The 27,564-nt window shown below is 50.3% G+C and overlaps 3 protein-coding genes across 11 annotated transcripts in view; 1 reads left to right on the top strand and 2 right to left on the bottom strand.

Moving 5' to 3' along the window:
* The window catches only part of RALGDS (ral guanine nucleotide dissociation stimulator), a 38,851-nt gene extending 26,362 nt beyond the window's left edge, over positions 1 to 12,489 (top strand). For 3 of the 8 annotated variants that reach the window (XM_072352767.1, XM_072352764.1, XM_072352761.1), the window contains exons 2-18: positions 5,219 to 5,329; positions 5,517 to 5,710; positions 5,835 to 5,909; positions 6,020 to 6,213; positions 6,504 to 6,625; positions 6,744 to 6,959; positions 7,080 to 7,183; positions 7,504 to 7,588; positions 8,150 to 8,227; positions 8,314 to 8,400; positions 8,746 to 8,778; positions 8,962 to 9,083; positions 9,163 to 9,258; positions 9,363 to 9,564; positions 9,801 to 10,127; positions 10,266 to 10,380; positions 10,468 to 12,489. In XM_072352767.1, coding sequence (XP_072208868.1) covers positions 5,219 to 5,329; positions 5,517 to 5,710; positions 5,835 to 5,909; positions 6,020 to 6,213; positions 6,504 to 6,625; positions 6,744 to 6,959; positions 7,080 to 7,183; positions 7,504 to 7,588; positions 8,150 to 8,227; positions 8,314 to 8,400; positions 8,746 to 8,778; positions 8,962 to 9,083; positions 9,163 to 9,258; positions 9,363 to 9,564; positions 9,801 to 10,127; positions 10,266 to 10,380; positions 10,468 to 10,643 — 2,337 coding nt within the window. In that variant the 3' untranslated portion in view covers positions 10,644 to 12,489. Of the gene's footprint in view, positions 1 to 5,218; positions 5,330 to 5,513; positions 5,711 to 5,834; positions 5,910 to 6,019; positions 6,214 to 6,503; positions 6,626 to 6,743; positions 6,960 to 7,079; positions 7,184 to 7,503; positions 7,589 to 8,149; positions 8,228 to 8,313; positions 8,401 to 8,745; positions 8,779 to 8,961; positions 9,084 to 9,162; positions 9,259 to 9,362; positions 9,565 to 9,800; positions 10,128 to 10,265; positions 10,381 to 10,467 lie in introns of all 8 variants that reach the window. The other 5 variants (XM_072352766.1, XM_072352763.1, XM_072352760.1 and 2 more) reach the window with 3 other exon arrangements.
* An 845-nt stretch (positions 12,490 to 13,334) lies between these two features.
* On the bottom strand, positions 13,335 to 20,160 carry GTF3C5 (general transcription factor IIIC subunit 5). Of its 2 annotated transcripts, none has more exons than XM_072352894.1 (11): positions 19,791 to 20,160; positions 19,378 to 19,582; positions 18,984 to 19,182; positions 18,036 to 18,231; positions 17,456 to 17,560; positions 16,861 to 16,975; positions 16,144 to 16,224; positions 15,914 to 16,011; positions 15,261 to 15,343; positions 14,841 to 14,983; positions 13,335 to 14,129 (listed from the first exon to the last, which is right to left on the bottom strand). In XM_072352894.1, the coding sequence occupies exons 1-11, from the start codon at positions 19,902 to 19,904 to the stop codon at positions 13,972 to 13,974; spliced, it is 1,497 nt and encodes a 498-aa protein (XP_072208995.1). In that variant the 5' UTR covers positions 19,905 to 20,160; the 3' UTR covers positions 13,335 to 13,971. The 2 variants fall into 2 exon arrangements, with proteins under 2 accessions (XP_072208995.1, XP_072208994.1); XM_072352893.1 differs by having other exon boundaries at positions 19,712 to 19,928.
* A 607-nt stretch (positions 20,161 to 20,767) lies between these two features.
* CEL (carboxyl ester lipase) lies at positions 20,768 to 26,419 on the bottom strand. The gene is made up of 11 exons (XM_072353102.1): positions 26,354 to 26,419; positions 25,701 to 25,851; positions 25,353 to 25,475; positions 24,610 to 24,807; positions 24,387 to 24,517; positions 23,976 to 24,083; positions 23,508 to 23,625; positions 22,889 to 23,075; positions 22,169 to 22,372; positions 21,809 to 22,006; positions 20,768 to 21,356 (listed from the first exon to the last, which is right to left on the bottom strand). The coding sequence occupies exons 1-11, from the start codon at positions 26,417 to 26,419 to the stop codon at positions 21,170 to 21,172; spliced, it is 1,671 nt and encodes a 556-aa protein (XP_072209203.1). The 3' UTR covers positions 20,768 to 21,169.
* Between the last annotated feature and the right edge of the window lie 1,145 nt (positions 26,420 to 27,564).

The raw sequence follows: 27,564 nt of genomic DNA, 5'->3' as shown, positions 1-27,564 counted from the left end.
GAACACAGACCTTTCTTCCCAGCTTGTTGTGAGCCACTCGAGCTGTGCTTATTCTTACAGAGTGCTACGCATTAATATTTTATCCACCAGTCGCACAGTGCTGGTTTCACTTCCAGCAATTACCCCGCAGGCTCCAGCCTCTTTCACAGCCATTGCTGTCCCAGCACAGCCCCAGCTGCATCCCTCAGATGCAGCCCTGTGTGGGTGTTGGTGCTGAGCTGGGATGCTGCAGGAGCGCACGTCGGAGCGCTCATGAATGCACAGCAAAGCAAAGTGGAGCAAGAGCTGGAAGTGCTGCGTCGGCTGGATGCTTTTTCCATGGACGCAGAGAGGAAGCAAAACCTGCTGCAGTCAGTTTGCTGCTGTGCTTCGACACGTCCCTGTGTAGGAAGCGTGGGGTTATGCAGTCACCATGGGTGGCAGATGGAGCTGTTGTCCCCATGGCTGATCCCCTTGAGGTTGCTGAGGATGGAGTGGGCACGCAGCATTTTTACCCAGCTTTTGACTCTCGATTTCCAGACCATAAAAAGAGCAAAGTTCTGACATGTAGGAAGGCTCGAAGTTTTCTTTGAAAGCCAAACGAATGCAAACGGAGGAGGAATCCTGCATATCTGCTCTGTCTCGTTTCTGGACTGGAGCTCTGAGCTCCTAATCCTCTCTCCAGCCACTGACTCACTGCGTGCGAGTCACAAGATGCCTTTGTACCAGATCCTCCTTTCTCTTCTTCCTAAACCAAGCAGGCGGAGGCAGCTGCCTTTGAGTATTCTCTGCAGCCATGCTGGGTTATGGACACCAGCACAGCAAGTGGGATTAGATGTGGCACTTGGGGATGTGGTGGGGATGGGTTGGGATTGAACTCGGTGATCTTAGTGGTCTTTTCCAACTGCTATGATTCTATTCCATGTGACCTGCTACCTGCCTCAAGCAGACCCTAATGGAAGAGGGATCAAACCCTCCTGGCAGTCAAATTGGGGTGGCTGGGGATGCCTTCCCTCTGCCCACCCAGCTGCTTTGGGATGCACAGCCCCAGCTGCTCCCTACAGCTTCTTCTACTTCAGCTCCTGGAGTTGAGCGTGTCAGGGAGCCTGGGCAGCAGAGCCAAGCAGCTGATGGGTGAGAACAGCCCCCCAGCTGTCGCTGCAGTCCGGGTGTCCTGGCAAAAACAGTCCCTTTTCACAGCCGGCTGAAGCTTCGCTTCTGGCCCTTATTCTGTTCTTTTCCTGTTTCCCCCTTTGTTGTTGTTTTATGTTGGAACCGTTCCTGGTCTGAAGTGGCTCAGAGCAGGCAGGAAGGAAGGCGGAGAACGTCAGAAAGTCAAAGAAGAAAACACGTCCGTCTGTCTGCTGGTCACCCCGGTGCTGCAGCACAGTGTGGGGCTGGGATTTGAGCTCCAGTGGGGCAGTGAAACACAGCACAAGGGGAAAGGACACAGCGTGAGTTCTGCTAGAGAGCCTTGGTACCCAGCATGGCACAGTGATGGTGTTGGGAGCTGTGGGTACTGCAGCATTAGGCACCTTTCTCCAAATCATGGCATCACCCACCAGCTCTGTGGGCTTCCTGAGCGTGGCCAGGGAAAGGAAATGGCTGAGGAGCAGATGGGATGTTCCCAACTCGCCACGGTGGGGACATCTGCCGGGGTTTTGCACTGGAAGTCCCCATGAGGAAGGGTGTTGTGCTGCATGCACTCATTTTGTGTGGGCAGGATGGGGGGTACTTCTGCTTTTGCGGTCTTTCTCTGTGGTTCACGGAACTGAACTTGTTTTCCTTTCACTAGATGGGGGTGGCTTTTTGTTTCCAGTTTCCTTTGCATAACGCCGTCCGTTTTGGTTTACATAAGAGGCCCCAAAGTTACTGCTGTGAGTTGCGTGGGGTCAAGATCTGCTCCTGGGGGTGAAATGAAAGTTAACTCAGAGCTGTTGGAAACCACGAGGATATGTCCTTGGTTTCTTTTCTGTCTGAAAGAGCCAATTTCCCATTGCTGGAGGAAGGTGTTATTACGAGAATGGACTGGAGGCTGCGAAGCCCAACCCCCGCTGTCTTTTTGTCTTCCATCTGGCTTTTGAACCCGTGCAAATGCAGAGCTTCAATGGGAAACTCCAGCTCAAGCAATTCCCTGTTGGGTTGGGGATGTGCCATGGAAAGGTCCATGCTGCACTGTGCCCACTTACAGAACTCAAGTTCTGCGTTGCAGAGCTGAAAGGGAGCCAAGCAAGGCAGCCATCCTGAGCTTCCAACCAGCTGTTGCTGAGGGAGCATCAGTTAAAGCGCTTTAAGCAGTTTTGTCTCTTCCACGTGCGTTGAAATTAATACCTTTTTCCACTAACAGTTCATTATTTGGTGTCTTTGGAAGCCAGCACTCTTAACCCAGGGCCACGTGGGAGCGGAGCTCTTAAGACCTGGTAATTGTGGGATAATGGTGTGCGATGCGCAGGAACGTGATCGTGCTCACACTTAATCCTGCTCTGTGCTCCCGTCTTACCAAAATCACATCTGTGACTCATCTCCAAGGCTCTCCAGAACATGGTTTCCTAGCCACTATTTTCTTTGCTGTTTGGGTTTGGTGTTTCCCCCCATTGGGCTGATATAGGCAGGCTTCTGCTGCTCCATTCCTCGTTGCTTGCACCGCAGCCCCTCCTCCAGGCTCTCAAACCTTGCCTGAATCCTACTTGCTCGTTATTAAACCCCTGTGTGCAGACGTGGGCTCAGCTCCGCGCTGTGTACCAGAACACGCGCCCGAGAGCGGAAGAGTTTATTGCACGGAGCAGGAATTCCTCCCCGCTGCAGTCAGCACAGCTTTGAACTGAGGGCCAGAGCTCAGCATTGCTCACACAGCCCAGGGCAAAACACAGCTCCGAGGAGCTGGAAAAGCAGGCGGGCCATCTGGTGCGGCCACCAGTTCATATTTCAGGGGGTGAACTCCCGCAGCGTTCACTTATGGCTTTTGCAAAAGTCTCCGTGCAGAACTGCCTGCCTGATTTCCCCACCAGGTTAAACAAGAGCGGGGTTTTCTTGCGCTGCCTCCATTGGAATGGCTGGATGTTCAGGGCTGCTGAGCTGCAGACGTGGTGGCTGAGTGATTGTTTTTGCTGCGTTCCCGTTTCTTTTTGTGCTTTGGATCTCATTTTACACTGTGCTGAGCCCCTTCTACATGAGTGCGATGGAAGGCACATAGCTGTTGGAAGCGGAAGGGGCTGCTCACCCATATCACTGCTGTGTGCTTTAGGTGGAGCTGCTGATGAGAGAGGGTTTGCTTTGGAGGCCGTGTCCCACAGAGCAGAGATGCGTGCTTGCTACGGGTGCTGAGGTGTGCTGCACAGCCTGGGCCTTGCTGCTGCTTTTTGCTTGCTTGGTTTTTAACGAACACGTGCAGAATGCACAATCAGCATCTTGGAGAAAAGAGCGGTAGGAAAGAGGAAGCTCACGCTGAATATAAATAACCAGATTTTAGAACGGAGCAGTGTAGCAGCTCGCCCAGCTCTTGGCATGAGCCAAACTGGAGACTGCTGGGAGCCGCGTGCTGTGCGTGTGGTTTGCAAAGGGGGAACTTTGGGGGATATCACAGGAGTCAGCAAACAAAGAAATGAATGAATCTTGACAGTCTCGAATACGGGAAGGAAATGAAATTCGCCTCTACGCGCATCAGAATCGGGTGTGCTTTTTCTGCATGTGATGTGAAATACAAGAGTGGAAGCCCTCGCAGTTGTGGCAATAATTTCCACTGTAGTTGCACAGCAGCTGCCAGTGATTCATGCATTTGATCTCGGGACGTTTCGTCCTCTCACATGATTTGATTTCTTAACTAATTTGACTGCACCTCGACGAGCATCTGCTTTTTCTTGGTTCTTTGTGTCCAGGCTTTCCGATGACCTGGTCCAACCTCTGCTCAGATTTTGTTTGGAGCTTTTTGCTCAGCATCTCCTGGACCCACAGCCCTCACATCCACGGGGAGAGGATTGGGAGGAGGGTGCTTTGCAAGAAGCCGGGGTGTTCCTGGTGCATGCTGAGTCGTACTGCTCAGTTTATGGTCTGGCTTCATGGGAAGGACATGGGAAGGAAGTGGCTTAGTGGGCATGGTAGTGATGGTTGGAATAGATGATCCTTGCTGTCTTTTCCAAGCGCTGTGATTCTATGAAGTGCTGAGACCACCACTGGGAGCAGCATGGGATGGGGCACCTGCTGGCTGCTTTAATCCTCAGCAAGCTCTGAGCAGTTGCCATTCCTTAGGGGGTTTCCATGCTCTGCAGACTGCAAGGAAAGCTGCAGGCTGTGGGCTGGCAGTGTTCTGCACTCAGCACGTGGCTGCGTCCCCCTGCTAAAGTTCTTACTGCTTCCAGGACTTCTCCCCATCTATTGGGCAGTGGGTTTTGCCACATGCAATGCCCCAAATGGTGTGGGGGCAGGGGGAGATCCCTGCGGTGTGCAGAGGGATCTACAGAAATCCTCTTAGGAGAGGTGCTGAGTCAGCAGTGTGGTGGGAGGGGGCCAAACTGCATCTGAGGTGGTTTCTGTATCCCCAGAACAGAAGCATGAGCCTCATAGCTGGGTCTGGCGCTGGCCCTGTGTATAACCACCTGTTCCTTTGTCCCCAAGGACACCCTATTGCTGATCCCTGAGGGTTTTTCCACAATTCAGGCTGCCCAGAGAAGTTGAGGACACCCATCTCTGGAGGTGTTCAAGGCCAGGCTGGATGGGGCCCTTGGCAGCCTGATCTGGTGCTTAATTTAGTGGTTTGTAACCCTGCCTGAGCCATGGGTGTTGGAACTAGATGGTCTGTTAGGGCCCTTCCAACCCAACCCATTCTATTCTACTCTAGGATTCAAGCAACCCCCTTGACTTTCTGCCCAGCATGCTTGGCCAACACTACCCAAAGCTCATGGACAGCTTCATTCTCCAGTTGTTATTTGTTAGGAGGCTTTGGGTGCTTGAGGTGCTCAGCTGAAGCTAGGGCAGATTACTGAGATTATGGTTAAAGCCAGCAGCAATGTCACCTTATGTTGTATAAAGGCACAGGGAGGGAGATAAGTGGGGTGTGGGCATGCAGAGTCTTGGCTCTGCTTGGGTGTAGGTGGGTACTGGGTCCAGAGGGCTAGTTCTGCCTGCTCTGTGCTTCTGAATGGATGAACAAATTGTCTTTGGGATACACCATCCAGGCTTGGGAGAGCATCTGTGCCACATGTTACCCTCCTTATCTCATGGTGTATCTTGTTGTCCCATGCAGAGCTCCACACAGGAGATTGGAGAAGAGCTGGAGGATGGTGTAATCTACAGCATATCGCTGCGCAAAGTGCAGCTCCATCACACAGCCAACAAGGGGCAGCGGTGGCTGGGGGTAAGTGGGGGATGTTCTGCCAGACAGAATGACCTGATGTCAGGGCTCAGCAGAGTCTTTACTGGGCTACATCCTTGTGTCCCCACATGCTCATGTTCTTGGAGCTCCTTCCAAGCATAATCTGAAAATCATGTATTTATTTGGGCATCCCATCTTCACCCACTGACTTCTGCTCCTGTCCCAGCAGTTCGAGAACGAGTCAGCCTTAAACCTCTATGAGACGTGTAAGGTGCGGACGATAAAAGCTGGGACCTTGGAGAAGCTGGTGGAGTACCTGGTTTCAGCCTTCAAGGGCAATGATTCCACTTATGTCACCATTTTCTTGTGCACTTACCGGGCCTTCGCCACCACCAAGCAAGTGCTGGACCTGCTACTTAACAGGTGAGGTGGCCATACCCCAGAATGCAGATAGAAGTGGCTGATGTCTGAGCATCCTCAGCCAGGAGAGCTCCAGCATCTTATGCCATGTCTTGGAGGTCTGATGGGCTTCTCCCATCCCCCTCAGGTATGGCAAACTGCACGTGCAGTCAAACGGGGACCACGCCAGACACGTTGTGGATGAGAGGATGGAGCTGAAGAAGTAAGTCTGACCGTGCTGGGGGTGATTGCTGTTCAGTTCTCACACGGAGGCGTGTGCTGTCCTATATGTTTCTCATGACACCACCCAGCTCTCTGTTCCTTTCCCCACAGCACCATCTCCTCCATCCTGGGTGCCTGGTTGGATCAGTACTCAGAGGACTTCCGCAAACCCCCAGACTTTGCCTGCCTCAAGCAGCTCATCTCCTACGTGCGCCATAACATCCCCGGTTCGGACCTGGAGCGCCGAGCCCGCATCCTCCTGGCCCAGTTTCAGCAGCAGGAGCAGAGCGAGACTGAAACAGAAGGTGGGGATGGTTCCCTGCTTATGGGGTTGTCAGGGTCTGTAAGGAGCTTCAGGTGTTACCACGTGGCTGGATGTGGAGGTACACTGGGAAGCTAATCCAGCTGAGATAGGAGTGGGATTTCTAAGTGGATTGGTTAATCTGCCTTTAATCCTCTGCAGACACTTGCATCCAGGTTAAATATGCCTGTGTGTTTATCTGAGCCTTATGTTGAGGTGTGAAAGCAGAGCTGCTGGGGGTGGGATGCAGTGGGGTTCTGTGCCGCAGTGCTCAGCTTTGTGCCATCTTCACAGCTGTGGATCATGGTGGCTGCACGTTCCAGCTGGTGGAGGAGAACGGGGTCGGGGATGGGAAGTCAGATTTCCTCTCCTTCTCCCCTGAGATGGTGGCAGAACAGTTCACACTAATGGATGCTGTGAGTACTCATTCAGCACAGGGTCAGCGCTGCTGCTTTGGGCACAGACCACTGTGTTCCCTCACACGCCACTCCATCTTTTCCCCAAAGAAACCCATCCCATCCCTTTATCTTCCAGGAGCTGTTTAAGAAAGTGGTGCCTTACCACTGCTTGGGCTGCATCTGGTCCCAGCGAGACAAGAAAGGCAAAGAACACCTGGCACCCACTATCCGTGCCACTGTCTCGCAGTTCAATAGCGTGGCCAACTGTGTCATTGCCACGTGCCTTGGGGACCGGACCCTGAAGCCACAGCAGAGGGCTAAAGTGGTGGAGAGATGGATCGAAGTGGCTCGGGTAGGACAAGTTCAGCCCCACTCGCCTTGCCCAGGGCTGGGGTTTTGTGGTGCACAAATCAAAGCAGATCCCTTGGCTTTGTTTAACATCAAGCCCTGCTGTCCCTTTATCTGCCCCCAGGAGTGCCGCATCCTGAAGAACTTCTCCTCTCTCAGAGCCATCCTTTCAGCTCTGCAGTGCAATGCTGTGCACCGGCTGAAGAAGACCTGGGATGAGGTCCTGCGGTGAGCAGCACCTGGGGGTCCTGGGGCTGCTGGGAGGTCTCTTGGGGTGGCTGTGCTGGAGCTGTGGCCCTTCAGTGTATAGACAGGAGATGTGTAAATGGGATCATTGCGGCTCTGGCATTGCCCAAAGCCAAGGGATCTGAGGAGAGTGAGGAAACAAAGGCAGCACTGTCTGCTTCTCCTTTCCATCTGAACACCCTGGAATAACCCCAGTCAGCAAGGCCTGCTGCAGCTGTGAGCTTTGCTGGGGTCATTTGGGTGCGCAAGGAAGAGACCCAGTGTGGCACCGTTGCTGACTTCCCTGCCTTTCCCCCGAGCAGGGAGAGCTTCCGCACTTTCCATGAGCTCTCAGAGATCTTCTCCGATGAGAACAACCACTCCTTGAGCCGGGAGCTGCTCATTAAGGTATGGGGAGCTGCAGTCCTGGCAAGGAGCTTGAGCTGATGTTGGCAGAAAGGTCCCTGTTGTTCCAGCTGCCAGGCAGACTGGGCATTCTGCTTTTCTACCCCAAAAGCTGTCATTGCATGAAGGTCTCAGAGCAGTTGAATGGGTAGAGATAAGCAGTGGGATGTGGTCTGGATATGCACCTAATGATGGCATTTCCCTAGATGCAAAGTTCAGCTCTCCAGAGCTCTCCTGGGTTAAGGTGGGGCAGTGGGGTTTGGGAAAGGCTGAAGCCAGGTGTCCTCACAGCTTTCCAGCTCCAGACTGGGGGCTGAGATCACATGAAATACAAAAGGGAACAAAACAGCCCATTGAAGAGCTATTTATACAGAGAGCTGGAAATGGGAGCAGCACTTCCTATTCATTAAGCCTCTCCTCCCTGTTTAGCCCTGAAAAAGCTCAGCTTAGATTTCCTTCTCTTCCCCTCATTCCCTCTATGAGGAAATGGCTGCAGTAAAAGCGGCTGTGAACTTTAGCTCATGTTTCCCTCTGGTGCTGATGTTGTCTCTCCCCACCATCCAGGAGGGCACGTCCAAATTTGCCACCTTGGAGATCAACCCAAAGAGGGCCCAGAAGCGGCAGCAGCAGCAGCGAGAGATGGTGAGTGGGTGTTTTTATGTCCCCATGTCCCTACTGGGTAGCTGCCAGCTCTCTGTTGACCTCAGCTATCCCTCACTGTCCCCCAGGGTGTGATGCAGGGCACCATTCCCTATCTTGGCACCTTCCTCACGGACCTGGTGATGCTCGACACTGCCATGAAGGATTTCCTGGACGTACGTACCTCCATCTCTGTCCTCCTCCTTTCCTTCATGCTGAGACACCCCCATAGCCTGGCGGTTCAAAGTTGATCCCCAGAGCACTTGTTGCTGTCCCTTTGGGCATCCCATAGTCAACACTGCCACCCTATGCATCCCATAGCCAACACTGCCACCCTATGCATCCCATAGCCAACGTTGTCCCTATGCATCCCATACGCAGCTCCGACAGGCTCTGGCAATGGGCCGCTCTCGCAGCGCCCCCTGGTGGGCACGGCGCGCACTGCAGCGGCAGCAGCCGGAGCGGAGCGATGTCCCTCCCTGTCCCCGCTTCCCACTGACGCCCGGTTCCTTCTTTTACAGGGAGGGCTGATCAACTTTGAGAAGAGAAGGAAGGTGAGAGTTTGCACAGCTGGGTGGTGGGAGGAGGCTGGCGTTGTGCGAGCCCAGGCTCTGCCAATCTCTTTGGGAGGAGATTCTGGTCCTTCCTAGGCACCTTGGTGCATGGGGCTGGGCTGTTTGCAGAGGGTTGTGGGGCTGCAGACAGAAAGGGGTCATGACCACCTCTGTTGGCTGCAGGAGTTTGAAGTCATTGCCCAGATCAAGCTGCTTCAGTCAGCCTGCAACAACTACAGCTTCACTCAGGAAGACCATTTTGTGGACTGGTTCCATAGCCTGGAGCGGCTCAGTGAGGCCGAGAGGTGAGTGCAAGCAGGGCTGTGCTGCTGCTGGTGCACTGGAAAGCTACAGGGAGCACTGAAACCTTTATCTCTCCCCCAGCTATGGGCTGTCATGTGAGATTGAGCCACTGTCTGAGTCAGCCAGCAACACACTGAAAGCAAAGAAGAATACAGGAATCATCAAGAGATGGAGCGAGTGAGTCTGTTTGCCCCAGTGGGACCCAGTTGGAGACAAGGGTCAGCTCCGTTGTGCCCTTCCCTGGGCCTGCTCTCTCCTCACCCACCTCTATCTCCCTGCAGCCGGCAGCCAGCCAGCAGTGAGCCCTGTGCCAGCGGCAGTTCCCACTCCAAGTCCTTTGACCAGCTCAAGTGCGGGCAGTACCTGTGCAGTGGGGATGCCACTGACTCAGTCAGTGTCACCTCTGCTGGCTCCAGCAGCTCTGATGTGGAGGAGATCAACATCAGCTTCATCCCTGAGTCCCCCGACTGCCAGGAGAAGAAGGTACGGGGCAGCTTGTGGGGCTCCTGAAGCAGGTGCTCCCCCAAGAGGGAATGGCCCCTGCTTTGCATTGGGGCTGGGGAACTGGGGGCTGCTTCTGCCCTGCTGGAGCGAGGGAGGCCCCTGCTCTTTGTGGTGGAGCTGGGCTTGCCTTGGCACAGCAGGGTCTGGCAGCTCTAGTGGCTGTACATCCCCTGCTGGCGCAGGGCAGTGAGTTCCCTCTGGCCTCCCTCCCCCAGCACTCGTACGCCCCGTCTGTGGCTGATGGAGAAGCTAAACCCACTGTGTCCTCCGCATCCCCTCTCCTCCCTGCCCTCCAGTTCTGGGAATCCACCTCTCTCTCTTCCCTGGACACGTCGGGCATCGGCTCGGGCTCCAGCAGTGCCTCATCATCCTCCGTCTCCTCCACACCGGTGACAGCATCCCGCACTCACAAGCGCTCCGTCTCCGGCATCTCCAGCTACTCGTCCCTCTCGCTGCCCCTTTACAACCAGCAGGTCGACGACTGCTGTATCATCCGTGTCAGCCTGGCTGTGGACAACGGCAACATGTACAAGAGCATCCTGGTTAGCACCCAGCACCCACATCAATTTCGGGGTTGTCATGCTTGGACGTGGGCACGTCTGACACTGGGAGGGCATGGAGGTGGGAGATGTTGCACTGCTTTGTGCAGTATGGTGGTTAACGATGCTGTGTACTCATAGGTGACGAGCCAGGATAAGACACCGGTCGTTATTCGCAAGGCCATGGCCAAACACAACTTGGATGGGGACCGGCCTGAAGACTACGAGCTCGTTCAGATCATCTCAGAGGAGAGAGGTGTGTATGGGGGTGGGATTCTCTTCCTGGCTTGGGCTCTGGGTGGGAGCAAACTGTGCAGCTGACTCCATCCTTGGTCCCTCTCAGAGCTGAAGATCCCTGACAACGCCAACGTCTTCTACGCCATGAACTCCGCCGCCAACTACGACTTCGTGCTCAAGAAGCGGGGTTTCTCCAAGGGGGTGAAGATCAAGCACGGCTCCAGCTCCACCCTGCCCAGGATGAAGCAGAAAGGCCTGAAGATCGCCAAAGGCATCTTCTAGCCTCAGCCCCACTGCCACCCCTCACCGACGGGGCCTTGTGGGCAGGCTGTAGCCAGGCCTGGTGCTGTTGGCAGGGCCAGGAGTGATGCTCAACCGCACCGAGAGCTGCTTTGGCACCCGGCGGCCCTTCCGCCTCTCTCTGCACAAGCTCCCGTTTCAATCAGGTCTTTTGTTTTTCTACCCAGGAAGGCAGCAGGGGGGAAATATCTCTTTTATTTTTACTTTTTAAACCTTCCACGGTGCGACACTCGTCCAGCCACCACCAGCCTGCCCAGAGCAGGAGCCCGCCTCTCTGCCGTAGGTGCCTTGTGTCCGCATGAGCCGGGGAGCGGCGGCTTGGAGGGGCCCTTTGCAAGGAGCAGCACATGAGCCACTGCCACGTGAGCTGGGATGGGTGCTCCCCTTCTCTCTGCACTGGTTTACTTCCATGTCCTTCCTTGGATCACCCGGCATTGCAACTACTGCCTGTCCGTGCCCTGGGAGAAGCTGTGCTGGAGAGGATGCAGCCCCACGCTGGCGCCTTGTGGACCAGGGCTGCTGTTGATGACTGGAAGCCTCTACGTGGTCTCGCTCCTCTCCCTGATCCAGCTGCCGGCCCGCGTTCAAACCTGCACCAAAGATCAAATGCCAGTGTCCCTTCTGCAGGCAGGGAAGCTTTGCGTGCATTCCCGTGCCCCCAGAGCTGCCAGCCGAGCCAGGAGGAGGAGGAGGAGAGCAGACTGCTGTCCAGATGTGTGTAAATAGAGACCTCGTGTCTGCATGGGCAGGCAAGGAGTCAGAGGAGCTTGGGATGCTCCGGCTGCCACTGCCTGACCCACAAGAAAGTGCCACTCACCTTGGGCTTTAACCTGACTGTTTCAAACACTGACTATGGGAGAAGCAGCGACGAGACTTCTTTTGTACAAAACAAAACAAAGGTTTACTGATTTTTTTTTTTGTTTCTTTTTTCCTCTCAATATTTATTGGTTGTAAATAGAAGAGATGAACTTGTACATTCTACTAACCCAGATCCCCCCGCCCTGCAGCCCAGTCCCTCTCCTGCTCCCCCCCCCTTCCAACCCTCCCCTGCTATTTAAGGCTGCTGGGAGGGATGCTCACAGCAGCAACGTTGCTCTGCCCTGCTCACACAGCAACAACCCATCTGGCCTCTCCCCTCCCTCATTTCTTTACCACTAGTTGCTCAAGCCAGGGGCAGAGATGCTTGTTTTAATGGCTGTAGGAAACACTAACCAAAGGGGGGGGACTTCTTTTTTTGTTTGTTTTTGCCCCTGGACCTGCTGGCTCCATCACATTTGAGCACTTCCTCCCAGCACATCTTTTGTTTCTTGTCTGTCTGTGCTGCTGGGTAGGGAGGTAAATGTGTTCCCTGCCTCCAGGAGTGGAGCTGGGATACAGCAACACTCAGAGGAGCAGGGCTGGTGGCAGAACCAGGTGGAGAGAGGCTGCTTGTTAATAAGTGTGGCTGGTATTAGTTCTGTCAGCCCTCTGTCCCCTTGGGTGGCATCGCTTGGGTCACCATGCCCACACTGCACATGATGGGAGCCCTTGGCACCCTGACGCAGGGGCTGCCTCCTGCCTCCCACCCTGCCTGGAGCCAGGCCACTGCCTTTAGGTGCCAGCACCTTTGGGCCTCCCCCTGGCTCCATGCTGCTCTGTGCCTGCCTGCTCCTGCCCACCCCATTGCCCCCCTCCCCTCTTATTGGTGTCCCTTGGAAGCCCAGCATCACCGGAGGGACTGGCTGTACCATATGTTATTTTGTACCACTTCAGTGAAGGAGCACACTGCCCAGTGTGACTTGTACACAGCAATGTAATTAGTCTTTGCAATAAAATACCGATCCTCAAACATCCCTGCCCTAAAGCAGGGGTTGTTCTGTGTCCCTTCCTGAATGGGGTAGAGAAAGGGGAATGGATCTGATTGTGGAGGTGATGATTGAGCCTGTTACTGTATGTTAACCGTGCTGAGCTTTGTTCTGTACTTGAATGAAGAAACAAGGCTTTGTTTTGTTTGCAGGACCAGTGCCTGATTTCAAGCAACTCCGTTTATGTGAATCGGTGCTGTTGGGACCGGTGCCTTTCCTGGTAGCACAAATGTGACATCTGATTAACTAGCTTAATTCTTTTGATAGTTGCAATGGCTTTAAGAGCAACTGCAATGACTGGTCCTTATGGAGATAGCAGTCTGCTTCGGCTTGAGACATCATTCCTTCACTGTTCAAGGGCTCATTTCCTAGCACAGCCAGCATGTTTATTTTTTATAATTGCACAGACTTGAGTGGAAATTGCCTGGATGGTGTAGTGCCTCTGGCTGTAGCTATTAAGGATGAAGCTCCAGTAACCAGAATTTCTCTGTGCCTTTGGCTACGTAGATTACTTTTAGCTGGGATTTTGAAAATGAAAGGACTAACTTATACAGGCAGGGCTGTTAGTGCCATTTCCTGCTAAGTCACAATTAAGTATCCAAGTAACTGCAGCCTTCCCAGAGAGAACAAGTTCAAAAGTAGCTGGGAAATAAGTAAGCCCTGACACAAGAGATTCCTGGTTTCTTTAGCCTCAGGCTAACTGTTGATAACAAGCTTGGCTTCAGGTGTTTTCCTAGCATTACTAAGAGTGTTTATTCTTGGTGCCTGATATACCTTACCTGGAAGTGGAGCGCCCGCAGCATTAGAACATATTATCAGCTACTAATGATCAACCTTCCACATGTAACACACTGGGGAATGCACAAGACTTAGAACATGCCAGCAGGTCTTTAATTTCTATAACTGAATGGCAAACTCTTCAAAGCATTTTTCTATTTTTCACATGGCCATTAACTCAGACAGGGTGTATTTCTTACAGAGAACTGGGAACATAGTTTCTTCTATTTTAAGGTATATTTCCAGCTGGTTTCAATTCTCTTTTCTTGGGAGACTGTTGAGCTGCTACAGTAGACGCCATTTGAAGCCTGTCAAGAAACCTGTTATCTCCATGGTGGCAATGTTCTGAAGGCTTATTATCCAACAATTATAAAAACAGAATCATAGAATCACAAGGTTGAAAAAGACCTACAAGATCATCTAGACCAACTGTCTTCCCATCACCGTTACTACCACAAGCTACTAAACCATATCTCATAGCACCTCATCCAGAGGCCATGCGGGCTGTGATATCTGAACATCCAAAATGACAGCTATCAGCAAGCACCACAGTCAGTGCAGACAGATAGCAAGCAACTTAGTGCAAGTTCTGCTCTCACACACCCTGTGTATGGTTGCTGAACCATCAGCACTGAAGGAACGAGAGCCAAGAAGATTCTGTCCATCAGCAGTGAGACTACCTACGGAGTTCACACATAGTCTAGAATTTCTGTTTCCATTTCATTTTCACTCCCATCAGAAGGCTTGAAGTCTTCTTCCTCCTCCTCTTCATCATCCTCATCCTCTCCAGACTCATATGCCAGCTGTTCTTTGCCATCTTCACTGCTTGTTGTACTTGAGAAAAGAGCTTAATTGGGAAGAAAGGAAGACATGATGATGTATCTCTCAGTGCAACTTGAAGAAATTTGCAGTAGAGTTCGTAAGACAACGAGGGTAAGGCAGAAACCTGAGGATCACAGTTAAGGTTGTGCATGTGTAGTGGAAATGCTAAGTCAGGGCTTGAAGCAGTGATTGAGCACCTGGTGGGAAGGCAGGGCCAACCCAGGGGAGCTCAGGTGTATTCAATGCACTGAGTGACCAGAAGGGCTGGAGCCAGGATCCACCCCTGCCCAGACCTCATTTAAGGGTTGGCAGTGGAAGCGAGGGCTTCTTGCTGGAGATCCCTGCATACCTGAGGCCTTTTGAAGGTAAGCAGCTTTTTTCTTTTGTTTCTTTTTCCACAACTGCTGTATTTGGGCTTGTCCTCATTTACTACAGCTAAAGACTCTGCCATCCTATTATTGCTGTACTTTCCATCACATAGCGTTACAAACCTGAAGGCTGTGATACTTGAATAGTGAAAAAGAAAACTTCTACTCATAGCTATTCCTAGTCTCCAACCCATGTGATGTGGCAGGACAACAGCTTCAGCTCTCACACTGAACATGGAACACCAGAGGTGGTGAATATAGTAGTACTACTTCCACAGCACCAACAACAAGATCCTAACATGGTCTCTACATCATCAGATAAGTGGTAATACACTGCTTAGCATTTTGAGGTTCAAAAGCATCCGTACCAGGTCTTGTGGATCTGATTATCTGCTTTATCATCAGAGACATGCTATCTCGCAGCTCATCGCTAGTCTTTGGAAGGCACCATCCATCCCTCTCCGTGCATTCTGACTCTGTACTATCATTCCGATGGATGATTTTTTGTAGGCTAAAAAGCAACAGAAAGAGGGTGAAATGTTAGCCTTCTATACTCAGTTGCAGGCTTCAAGTAAGACGGACTGTGGCTTACTTTGCTTTCCTTGAGTTGGAAAGCATATTATTCACCTGTCATATGAAAAAGGAAGTTTAGGTGAGAAGTCTGTTCTGTTTTTATTCAGAAGCCAAATACCTCTTAGGTTTCTGGTCAAGGAGACTGAGAGTAACGAAGTGGATATAAACAGGCTTTGAAATCTAGCTCTAAAGGAGGAGTCAGCTGGCAGTAATACCTTTCCACATTCAAGTCACAGAGTTGATAGAACATCTGCCGATAAGGGGGTAAGACTCCTTCTCGGAAAATATAGACGGTTTCCTAAAAGGAAAGATGGAAAGGATTTAATGCTCACTCTGAGGTGTAACAGGGCAACTCTGGTATAATAGCAAAGCACTGAGTTAACAACAAAGCACCTCCTGCAGAGATTTGTCCCCAGTCACAAAATACTTAGTATCCAAGCTACAGCTTTGTTAGCAGCTTGTTACTGTATCTCAGCAGTTTTGTTCTAGTGAAAAGGAAGAAAAAAAACCAAACAGGCTCCTATTTAAATATCAATTTTACCCTGCTAATCCTGCAGTATGACCCGATAAACACACAGCAATGTTCTGTCACTGCCCTTTAAGTTCTCCAGTTTTCTCAACTGAAACAAAGCGCTCATTGTGTTTAAGGCTGGGACAAAAGTACCAATCCCATGTAAGAAATACATTTACAGAACAGCAAGTAAAGTTCTGTAGTGATATGTTCAACAAGTGGCTCTCAAGGTAAACTTGTGATCTTCAACTCATGCATGTCTTGAAGAGAAACCCACACCCTTAATGAATTTCAAAACAGAAAATAGTGCCTTTTTATTATGCTGTTTCAAGATAATGGTAAGAGAATAATGCTTACCTTCAGTTTATACCTGCTGGAGGCAAGCTTTTTTGCACTAGATGCACCAGGAGTACCGAGTCCCTGCTTCAGATCGTGTACACTGACTGTATGACTTACTGAAAAACAATAGAGAACCGATTGGGAACAATTTCATTGTGGCATTGTACTGATACCTCTCAGTGTTAATTCAGATGGAGTAAACCAAAGAAACAGAAGAGTCAGACACCCCTTCAGCTGGCACGACATACCTGGCTTTTTGATAGTGATGGGCAGGCTGTAGTTGTATGTGCTGCGTTTTGCTTTCACTGGCATATCGCTAGGGGTGTAACCTAGAAGTGAGAAAAGAAAACCAATCGTGAACTGAAGATAAGCATCCCACAGAATATGCCTAGCTCAGTAACAGAAGTGCTGGACTACTGTGTGAAATGAAGGCTGACTTTTGCAAGATAGGGAGAAGTATCGGATAAAACCTTTTTGGTTGGACAGAGGGGAAGATGTGATCTGACCATAAGGACTAGACGACAGCTCTCTCAAGCACTTACTTTATGACCTCAGAAAGTCCTTTCCTTCAACTTGCTCTGTACAAAATCACAGCAAAAGAACCCTATGTACCACAGCCTGAGCCCTGGTTTCCTGCTCATGCAAGCAACAGAATCTACTGCTCGATGCTTCCCCTGAGCAAGAGTGAAGATGGTCTGCTGACACACACTTGGGCTTTGAATGCATGGAGAAGGAAAGCCAGCAAGCTGTTTGTAAGGTTTGGAACATGCCAAATGAGGGAAGAAATACGGCATAGTATAAAGTTGAAAGGAGTTTGTGGAAGAACTGCAGGAAGGAATGAACTCAAAAGATGCACTCTCCATCAGAGCAGACAGAGCAAAAGAGTTTGAAAACAAACAAAACTAAAAGAACTACAAGGATTAACCACACAGCAGAGATGGTCGCTGGGGGTCAGACCCTTTTACCATATTTCATTCCACAGCGAATTCGGAAGTCCAGTACTTGATAAATCTTTGCTTCAGGGTGTTTTCTAGGGTCATACCCAAACCTAACCCATAAGCTCCTCCAAGGACCTGTTATCTGTGTAAACAAACAGGGGGGACAAGTTGCAAACACAGCTGTATTGCAGTCTCTTAGAAAATTCTAGTATTCTCCTGCACTGTCCAAACCTATTTCTTTACCAGTCCCTTCATTGCTTTATACAACCAGTTTTTATGTACCAAAATTGGGCAAGGTCCTGAAGCCCAAATATTTGTGTGCCTTTAAAAATAATCTGCAAGGTCATAAAAATCTGTTTGGAAAGAAATCTGCTATCATTGCCAGATGGACAATTAATCTGAGTGTCTGATAGTACTACAAAAGTAGACCAGATCCAACAGAGCTAGCAGCTACCGAATCCTCCATGGTTATAACTTCTGTTCAAGGGGAAGGTTTCTCTTACATAACGTTAAGCTCAGATAGGACCTCAGAAACTGCAGAGAGCAAGGAACACCCAGGTGATCTACCCTTGCTGTCTACTAACTGCATCAAACAGGAACAAGGGCAGATATACAGACTTACCATGTAGTAGGCCAAACAAGGCAACAGAAGCTTCAGTTTGTCTGGGTGGATGCTGATATTTGCTTTAACTGCATTCCGAGACCAGACTGGACGAGCTTCAAAGAGCTGAAATAATACATAGTAATTTCAGATACGTGCCCCTCATTGAATTGCTTGATATGATGGTGTCATGCTTTGACAAATTTTTATCCCACCCATTATTTACAAGGAGAAGTGCAGCTGTTCTGGACACCAAATGTTCTGGTATCCTGGGCACCTCTCATTTGAAGGATCAGAGAACAGAAAAAGCAAATATGTTTTGTTTTTTTTTTGCCAAGGTTACAAATAACAGCTGATAGTGAATGGGAATCAAAGCCAATGGCCTGGATTGTGAATCCTGGTGTAATTTAACAGGCCGCACCACCCTAACAATCTTATATATGGAACTTCACATCACAATCACAAAACCTTTGGAGGAGCCAGCAAGTCATTAGGACTGCAACCATCTTCTGGAACTCAAAGCAAAGGGCTGCATGTGGTCTTTTCCTACACAGCACACCAGGGCTGAGTGCCCAGCCCAGCTCAGGAACGTGGCACGTACTTTTCTCAGCTCTTCCTCCAAATTCCTGTCCACAGGATTGGTGCACACTTTCTTCCAGGCCTGTGCAGCAGCATCCAGTGGTTTGGTTGGGACTTTATCATCATCAAAGTTCACAAAGATGGCATTGTTGGGGCGTCGGGCCCTGCTGTGGCCAATGAGGTTCTCAGCAGACACCTGGGGATTGTTATAGCCCTCCCTACAAGACAGAGCAAAGGACTGGGTTTGCTTTCTGCCTATGTCACACACAAGCATGTGGATTTAATGGGAACATGCAAAAATGAAGTTTGTTTTCCAGATGACTGAGGAGAAGGGATCAAGAAACCCTCCAGGCTGTCATTACTGATTTGTACGAGATAGATTTGTTGCACAAAAGGCTGCACGTTCTCTCCTTGCTCCACTGTAACTCCTGGAGTTCATCAGGGTACAAAGATGACGTGAAACAGAAACGCAATTACTGAGATATTTTTTGATGATGATAAAAGAGCTCAGTGAGAAAAATGAAATCTGTTTCTTGTGGGAGACCTTGCAGGCTGTTCTTCTGGCATAAGTGACCATAGGCCTGGAGGAAACAGATCCAGCAAATGTGGTCAGAGGAACATATGGCATTGACTCCTCACAGCCTCCATACAGCTTCAGCCCATGGGAAGCAGGCCGAAAAACACCCTCGTGTACCTTGTGCTACATGTTGTTTCCTGCAGGAAAAGCTATTATCTTCTACTGAGCAATCAGTAGCAAAAAACTAATGAAATGCATGAGCTACGTATTGAATGCTAGCCTGATGCTTCAAGAGCATCAGCATTCTGACATCAGAATGGATTCAGTTCATCTCCATATGATAAAAAAGGAAACCTTAACTTGAAGACTTGCCTGTTAGAAGTATATATCAAACTAGATTCTATTCAAGAAGCAACATGGATTGTTTATTCTAGAATGAGAAAGGGCACTAACCTGTGTTGGACATCTGGCCGATAGTAATAGTCAACAGGAGTGTCCAGACGTGAGAAAATGGGTGGAGGGATGTGCAGAGGTAATTCCCTATTGAAAAACTCTTCCTTCTCCGGTTTGAGCATCAGGACTTTGTCATACATGGAGGTTTGTTTGCCATCGGGACCGGAATGCATTGCTAGGTACTGGAAATCTGACATTCCTATGGGAAACAGAAGTCAGAATGCTGGTTAGTGTATTGTGAAGATAACGCTTCTCCCAACGCTCAGCCTTCAGGAGTCTGATAGGTCTGTGCAAAGGCTGTAATAACAGATGGCATCTTCCTTCCAGTCTTAAAAGTCAACCTTTCTCTTTCCCGTCAGCCTTGAAGCCCTGGGGACAAAACCACAAGGATTACCTTGGAACTTGTAAACCGTCGCGACGATCCCAATAACTTCCATCTCAAAGCGGACATCCCGCTCCTCCTCGCCCTTCCTCCTGCTCCTCCTCTTCACCTTGAGCAGCATGGCAGAGGCGGGGAAGCGGTTGGCGCACAGGGGATGGCAGTAAGGATCCTTGGGACGGAAACACAGCTCCAACCTCTTGCCGGGCTCCGCGTAGATCTGTATCACAGACAGGCGGCACGTCGTCACCTCCATCCCGCCGAGCGGCCTTCCCACCAACTCCATACCACAGAGCTGGGCCGCCCCGCAGCCCGCCTCCCTCACACGCGGCCTCCGGCAGCCCCTCACCCTCGACACCCCTTCCTCTCCTCCCAGAGTCCGCAGCATCGCTCCGACATCCCGCACCAGCCCCGGGTATTCCACGCACACCAAACGCGGGGCGCTGGGCAGCTCCAACACCCCCGAGCCCCGCTCCGTGCCAGGCCCATCCGCCGCCATTGCTCCCCGCTCCATCCCCTATTCCTTCCCCCCGGAGCCGCATCGCGATGGTTCCGCCGCACGAAGGTTCCGGGCCGCCTTTAGGTTCCTCTGTGCTTTGTGTCCCTTGCTGTCCCTTAGGTGTGATGCAGGGCACCGATCCCTATCTCAGAACCACCATGAAGGGTTCTCTGGGCTTATGTAGCTCCATCTCTATCCTCCTGATCTCCTTAATAACTGACGCTGTTTCTCGGGCATCCTATATCCACCCCATGCATCCCATACGCAGCTCCGGCAGGCGCTGGCAATGGGCCGCTCTCGCAGCGCCCCCTGGCGGTCATAGCGCGCATTGCAGCGGAATCTTCCCAGGTAAAGAACTGAAAGGTGAAGTTCTGCTGAGTTCTGCACATTGAGTTCTGGTTTCTCTGGCCTTGGGCTTCACGTTGGTAGGAAGCATGGATTTATCCACATTTTAAAGGGTGTTTTCAGTCTTTGTTCTAATGCCTGAGCATCGTAACGTCTCTCCTTTTCTCCTTGTTCTCTGCTTGCATTACACTTGTAAGCTGCCATTGAACTTTCCTTTTATTTCCCCTACTGAGCAAATTCAATTGTGTGCCCACAAAATTACTAAGTAGAAACAGGTGAAGAGTAAATACCCTTTGATACGGTGTGCACTAGAGCTACATGCAGGTGGCCGTGGGCACAGGGAGGATGTTGGTATGGGACAGGGTTATGAGCATCCACGGTGTTGTAAGGTTGTGAATAGCTCCAGGCACAAATCCTGGGTGACAAATCCTGATCCTCTCCTTATTTCCTCAGTTCGGAGCTGTAGCTCACAGCTTAGCTTGGCCTTTGTGAAGCAGAGACTTGTGGCCATAAACCAATGCAGAATAACCTCCTTGCGTTTATTTATTTATTTATTAGTTAATTGGGCAACAGTTCTCTAAGAGATTCGTGTGCATGTATTACATGTATTGTAATGCATGTAATTATCTATGAGATGTTTGTCATTAATGTGGATGATTAGAAAGGGGCAATATCCAGAGGTATAGATTGGGTCTGTCCTGCTAGGGATCATGCAAGGAACAAGGGAAAACAAACCTCGAGCCATTGATGCACTGATGCATCATTAACTGAGCCACTGCTGTCAGGGGAGCATGCTTTGCTCAGAGATTAGATGCTGCTTCCTTCCTAACTGTAGTGTTAGGGAGAAAACTGTAATGACAGAGACATTCATAAGCCAAAATCCCTCAGTTTCAAGCAAGCATTTAATGAACTTGGTCTGTCTTTAAAAGATGGCTTTACTTGGGTTTTCAGCACCTCCGCAGCTTAGGATGTGCTGGCAACCAGTGGCAGTTTTAGATAGACTGAATTCCAGTAGTTCACAAATGGGGTTCTTAGGTTCTGCTTCACTGAGTTATCGTTTAGTTTGTTGTTGATTTCCAGGTAGTAGCCACTGTCAGTGGTGTAGGGTGGCCAGTTAACAGGCACTTTTGAATACCCACTGTTGGGATTGCTGGGGAAAAAAGAAACAGAAGTTTAGTTTTATAGGGGCAGATCTGTGTTCTCTGCAGATCTTATCTGTGTTCAAGTGAGGCTTTAAGTGAGTACAAGGAGAGAGTTTGGAACTGAGACAAGTGATAGCAATTCTGCCTGCTAGGAGCTACTTGCTAACCTGAGTTCTCCTCCTTTGCTCCCCACTGGCATTGGCCCTGGCTGCACACAGCAAACTGAACTCCTGCCCATCATACAGTATAAGGAGAGATCACAAGTTCTGAACATGCTTCTGCTGTTCCCAGGTGTTCTCTGGATGAGGAAGGCTCAGAGCAAACTGGGAGACATAGAGCCAGGTTTGTTAAAGTTCAGAGGGCACCCTGCTTTTGAGAATTGCTTCTGAGAAGTTAATAGACAAAAGCAAGAGGTTGAAGTGCTGCAGAAAGCCCCAGAGGTAGAACCAGAATCACTTACCCAGTCCGGGCAAAATTGGTCCAATAAGCAATCATGGCAGATGAGACTGTCCTGTGCTTGGGCAGGTAGCCCAGAGGGGTGGCAAAGGGTTTCCCAAACACGTACTGCAAGTCATCAGCGTGGTCTGCCCCTACCCAGCTTGGGTAGATGGGCATTCGAGATGGCTGGGAGAACAAGTAGCTGTAAGTCTTGGCATTCCTGGGGAAATAAAATGGACTTGATTAGCAACTGTGAGTGGAGAGCAGGAAAAGGAGTGTGGATTCATAACTACACTCCAAACATTGGCAGAGCCCCTTGTGCTGTGAGTACAGTTTTGGTCCCAAACAAGCTCTGGGCTCCTACCAATGCTGTGCTCCTCACCGGGCATTCTGATGGTGCAGGTTTAGTGCCCACTGTGTGGGAATCAGGAAAATGTAGTCAGTAGTCAGATCCACCACTGTTTTCTTCATGACTTGTTGCTCTGGGTTGTCGCCCCACGACTCTGTGTAGAGATTGTACGTCAAGTTGGCTCCTCTCTCACCCCTGTCGGCAGTAAATCCTTTGACCAAGTTGTAGACCTCGCTCCTGAAAAGACAAGAGGTATGAACTGATTAAGGACCAGCAGCTTGAAGAGGAACATGGAAGTTGTCCCAGCTCCCTTTGGAGGAGAGGTCCTCCCATCCAACCTCTGTGGTTGGTAACTGTTTGGTGAAGTAGCCAGGAGTTTCAATCCAGGTCCTAGATGGAGAACATGTGATCCACAACTTTCTCAGCCAAACCACTTGAGTTCCAAATGGGCCATAAGCTCTTTTAGTCCTGAAAGAGGGGTCATATGGGCCAGACACCCAGCATGAACATGCTCCACACAGAGAGTATCAGGGCTGCCAAGCTTGTCTCTACTGCTGAGTTCAGGGGTACCTTAAAGATATTTGGGAAGGCTTCCCCACTAAACTAGTTATTTCCCTGGGATTGGCAACACATGCCTTGGGCACTCCAGCTTGGAGTGATATCTTGTGCTGAAGACAGTGCCCCTTCCAGACCTGGGTGTTTGGGAATATGTTAAAGTTCCTCTTGATAAGGGTTTTAGGAATGTCCACTTACGCACTGATTTTCTTAAGTGGACGGTTGATAGCAGGGAAATCAAAGCCAGCAAAGATATGTCCATCCATGTTATTGACCCCAGCAATGTAGTCAATGTCAGCAGCATTGGCAAAGAGGTTCTCTGGCATGTCAGGAAGGAAGTCTCCATCAACAACAGGAGTGATGGAGAGTGTGTGAACCACGGGACCTGCAGCAGGAGGCAAAACCAGAATCTGTTAGGAGAACAGGAACAGCAGATGTGTGGCTTGGCATATCTTATTGCTTAAGGAAAAAGATAGGAGGATGTTGTCAGTTTGTTGTCGTTGTTTGTAGGCTGTATTCTGGAACTGCTCTTGCTGCTTTCATAAAACATTGCAGAACAGAAAGCTTCTTGTTCTGGAGCCAAGGCGCAACCCCTGGACAACTGATCTGCCACTGCTGCCATTGCACAACCAACAGCGTTCACTCAGCACAGTGTGCACCTGTCTGTGGAAAAGTGACTGCAAAATCTGTCATTGTTGTCCCCTTATTGAATGACACAAGCGCTGCTTAAAGACTTCAGGCAATCAGCCCAGTATCCCTTTGAAGGCTTGGTGAACCTTTTGTGCATGGAGGACACAGCATAGACTGGGGGACATACCAGACAGGGAGACCAGTTCCATGTGGAAGGCCATTGTCAGGGCTTTGGAGTCAGTGGCACGGAGGCAGTTGGCCAAGACTGTGGTGTTATCTGTGGGGCAGCCCACCTTCTCTCCAATCTGCAGAAGGAGAGAGAGAGAGAGAGAGAGAGAGAAAGCTCGTGGCATTATGCTCTGAAGCCAGGCTGCATTCCCAGCTTCCCAGAGGAGAGCTTGGCTTTAATCTCAAAGATTCATGTTTCCAAAGCTCTGTGTTTGGCAGCATGGTTCCTGCTAAATCCCATACTTGCTATGCTTTTTTCTATGAAATCTCATGGTTTTTTGTACCCTCAAGTAAGACTTTAGCTTCAGGATTGGTGCCTGAAGTGACACAGCCACTATCCAGCCAGCCCAGATAGATGTTCAGGCCACTGACTGTCCCACGTGCCTCCTTCTGTGGGTTGGGGTCCCTCTGCAGTGGTGCACGTTACCTTTTTAGCCCAAGTGAGTGGGTCCTTTTGGATGGCCCAGCTGCACAGACCGACACCGCTTTGGCTGATGGCTCTCTTGAACAGACCTGCATTCTTTGGGGACAACATCTGCAGCACAGAATAGAAACAGGAGAGTTTCATCAGTGAAATCATGAAGAAACAATTACATGCCAGATCCGGCTGATCCCCCTCACAATTTGTACACAAGGTCCAGGGAAGGAACCAGCTCTTGTGATGCTTAACAGACTCAGTAGTTAAAGTTAAAAGGTGATATGGTGAAAGGGAGAGAAAAGGAGGAGAGCAAGGGGTCATCGCATGCACAGAGGAAAGCATCAGAGTGCCAAGGGGACTGTTTTGCCCATTTGAAGAAATGAGAAGCAGCTGTAGTGCAGTCTAACAAGGACAGCAGACCTGAAGGGAGACACTAGCACCACCGGCTGACTCCCCAAAGATGGTGATGTTGTCTGGGTCGCCTCCAAAGGCCTTGATATTCCTCTTCACCCAGGCAATAGCCATGTGCTGGTCCTTCAGCCCATAGTTCCCTGAGCAACAAGAGGGTACCCACCATTCAGTCAGGGCACAGCCAAAGGTGGGGAGCTGGGCAGGCTCCTCTAAGAGGGAGCAGCTGTGGTACCTGGCATGTTTGAGTCTCCAGTGCTGAGGAAGCCCAGGGGTCCCACACGGTAGTTGAGGGTCACCACGATCACATTGCCCCGCACAGCGATCTCCTCACCATCATAGAGGTAGTTGTTAAGGAAGTTGGCTCCTTGACCTCCTCCAAGAAGGAAGGCACCGCCGTAGATCCAGACCATCACTGGCAAGTTGGTGGAGACTAGGAGGTGAGGAGGAAAAGCAGCGTGAACCACTACACAGCCAGAAGGTGCTGCCTGCCTCCATGCCTGTTTACTGAGCATTGCTCCACTTGCACATGGACCTATTGGGGCTGACACAAATGCCCCTTCCTTCACTGTCATCTTACCCCACAGCATGAAAAGCATTCCCAGGACAACAAACCTGTATGAGCTTTTCCTATTGGCTGACATCCCATACAAATTACTCTTTCCTTGATAAGAAAAGAACTTCTGTATCTCTACTAGGGTTGTAGGACAGTCATTTGTCCAGAAAGGGTTGTCTCCACTTCAAGGACCTGATGCTTTGTGACAGCCTACGGCCAAGAAAATCCCTGCTCTGTAGAAGAGGCTGCAACTCACAGTGGGATGCAGCTGAGGCACAGTGTCTGAAACCTCTCCTACCCTTCCCACTGAAAACCAGTGCTTCTTTGGTTGCCCATACTTAGCTGTGGAGGGATGCTCCAGAGCAGTTTATCCACAGAAGGCAACTGAAAATCTCCTCCTCAGGTCTCTGCCAAAAACATACCCTCTCTCCTCCCTTGAGGGATCCAGATGTTCAGATAGAGGCAGTCCTCTTTCCCACGGACATCAGTCTGTGTAAGAGTTGTCTGCATGCAGCGATTTTTAAATTTTTTTGCTTTCAATGTTCCTGAGAGAAGAAAGAAAACACAACAGGTCCTGGTCAGAGGTGTCAGCTCCTTTGGTTGTAGGCTCTGTCCATCCATCTTCCCCTCCGTAAGTCCAGCAGAGGCAGTAAAGCTTCCCCAGCCACCTACTGAGGGAGTGGGAGCCTTTCCTATATGAACTAGCTCTTGTCAGCAATGGACTAGAGAGACAGCAGTTAAACAAAACAACCCCAAAACAAAGACCTTACCTTCCCAGCCAGGATGAGGTTGGGGGTCTTGCAGTGTCTTTGGTGGGGCAGCAAAAGGGATCCCTCTGAAGATATCCACATAGCTCCCAAAGAGTCCTCGTCGTTTACTCTCTCCTTCCACAAAGCCTCCCTCGGTGAGCACTACACCCAGCTAAACATGGTACCATTGAGAAGAAAGGAAATCCATTGCAATCTTTCATGGCTGAGGCTTCTCATGTTGCCAGCACCCACATCTTCCCCTGGCTGGAGGGTCCCCCAATACAAAGCACAGCCCCCTCTCTGCAGCCATCCCTGGGATTCCTTGTGGGAAGCACACAAGTAGCTGCTGCCAAGGATGTGTCCATGCCAGTGTTCTTCATGCTGCCCTTTGGAGCAGAGAACCAGGAGCAATTTCCCTGCTCTTCCATATATGAAGTGGAAGACTGTGAGAACCTACAGCCTTGAGATGTAAACCAAGCCAGATCTGATAAAGAACTGTGCAGGGCACTTAAGATACCAGTGAGAGCCTTTGCTAGGACAACTACCCTGCCTTTGCTGTCACTGCTTGCAGGCCTTTTTCATGGGCTTCAGAGCAGACAATGGAGAAATTTGCTCATTCAGACAAAAGCAGGCAAAAAGTCTTACAAAGCTGTAAGGAATGCCTCTGTACTTACTGTTGCAGCCTGTGCTACCCCGAGGCAGCAGCACAAGGCAAAGCTCAGAATCGCCCAGCAAGCCATGGTGTGCACCTGAGGAGCCTGCCTCCAAACAGAGGCCAATGGACATATATATAGGTAGGAGTGCAGCCATGTGTCAGTGCCAGTATGCAGTTTTTGCTCTGAGTTAAACTGCGTAAGTCCTTGTATGTAAATAGGCCAAGGCCAAACCATGGCTGAAGTGGGCTGGTGTCACAGTGTGGGAGCCCTGCAGATGTTGCTTCTATGGGACAAAGGCTACCCACGTGTAAGGAAATATCTCAGTCTGACAAAGCTTAGATAGTGGAAGAGAATCAAAGCCAATGGCCTGGATTGTGAATCCTGGTGTAAATTCAACAGCCAACACCATCCTAACGATCTTATACATAAAACCTATGGAGGAGCCAGCAAGTCGTTAGGACTGCAGCCATCTTCTGGAAGTCAAAGAAAAGGGCAGCATGTGGTCTTTTCCTACACAGCACACCAGGGCTGAGTGCCCAGCCCAGCTCAGGGGAAGGGAAATTCCAGTTAAAAAAACATCAAAATGGCCAAACTACCTCTAGTTGCCTGTACTACCCAAGAGAAACCCTCCAGGCTGTTATTACTGATTTATATGAGATAGATTTGTTGCACAAAAGGCTGCACATTCTCTCCTTGCTCCGCTGTAACTCCTGGAGTTTATCAAGGTACGGGGACAAAGTGAGATGGAAATGCAGTTATTAAGATATGTTTTTTTTCCCTCTAAATGCTGATAAAGGAGCTCAGTGAGAAAAATGAAATCTGTTTCTTGTGGGAGACCTTGCAGGCTGTTCTTCTGGCATAAGTGACCATGGGCCTGGAGGGAACAGATCCAGCAAATGTGGTCAGAGGAACATATGGCATTGACTCCTCACAGCCTCCACAGAGCTCCAGCCCATGGGAAGCAGGCAGAGGGCTGGACTGATGCATGCAATGCTGCATATAGTGTCCACAGGGCAGTAGCATCTCCCTTAAAAGCATGAGAACCCTTCTCGTGACAGGTTCTTCCAGTTGACTTCTGATGGAAGCTTGTGCCATTCAGACAGCTTTCCAAGCTGCCCCACGAACACCAGCAGCACATTAAAGGGACACACACCCGTGCCAGTCCAACTGACCTCTCCTGTTCTGCGTTCCTGCAGCATCACTCCAAAATGTCACATAGATCCTGCAGA

Source organism: Excalfactoria chinensis, chromosome 18, assembly GCF_039878825.1.
Source record: "Excalfactoria chinensis isolate bCotChi1 chromosome 18, bCotChi1.hap2, whole genome shotgun sequence".
In the NCBI taxonomy this organism is placed as follows: Eukaryota; Metazoa; Chordata; class Aves; order Galliformes; family Phasianidae; genus Excalfactoria; species Excalfactoria chinensis.
The sequence above is the reverse complement of the archived record's forward strand: the minus strand, read 5'-3'. Positions and strand labels throughout refer to the sequence as shown.

Bases quoted from the DNA above. Each gene is read 5' to 3' on its own strand.
- GTF3C5 (XM_072352893.1), bottom strand. From the start codon at position 19,876: ATGGAGCGGGGAGCAATGGCGGCGGATGGGCCTGGCACGGAGCGGGGC. The intron at 19,583-19,711 runs GTGAGGGGCTGC...TCTGTGATACAG, and splicing joins GAGAGGAAGGGGTGTCGAGG to ATCTACGCGGAGCCCGGCAA. The intron at 14,984-15,260 runs GTATTACTGCCA...GTTGCTTTTTAG, and splicing joins TGTGACTTGAATGTGGAAAG to CCTACAAAAAATCATCCATC.
- CEL (XM_072353102.1), bottom strand. From the start codon at position 26,419: ATGGCTTGCTGGGCGATTCTGAGCTTTGCCTTGTGCTGCTGCCTCGGG. The intron at 25,476-25,700 runs GTAAGGTCTTTG...TTCTTCTCTCAG, and splicing joins ACCTCATCCTGGCTGGGAAG to GAACATTGAAAGCAAAAAAA. The intron at 23,076-23,507 runs GTATGTCCCCCA...CTCCTGCTGCAG, and splicing joins GGAACTGGTCTCCCTGTCTG to GTCCCGTGGTTCACACACTC.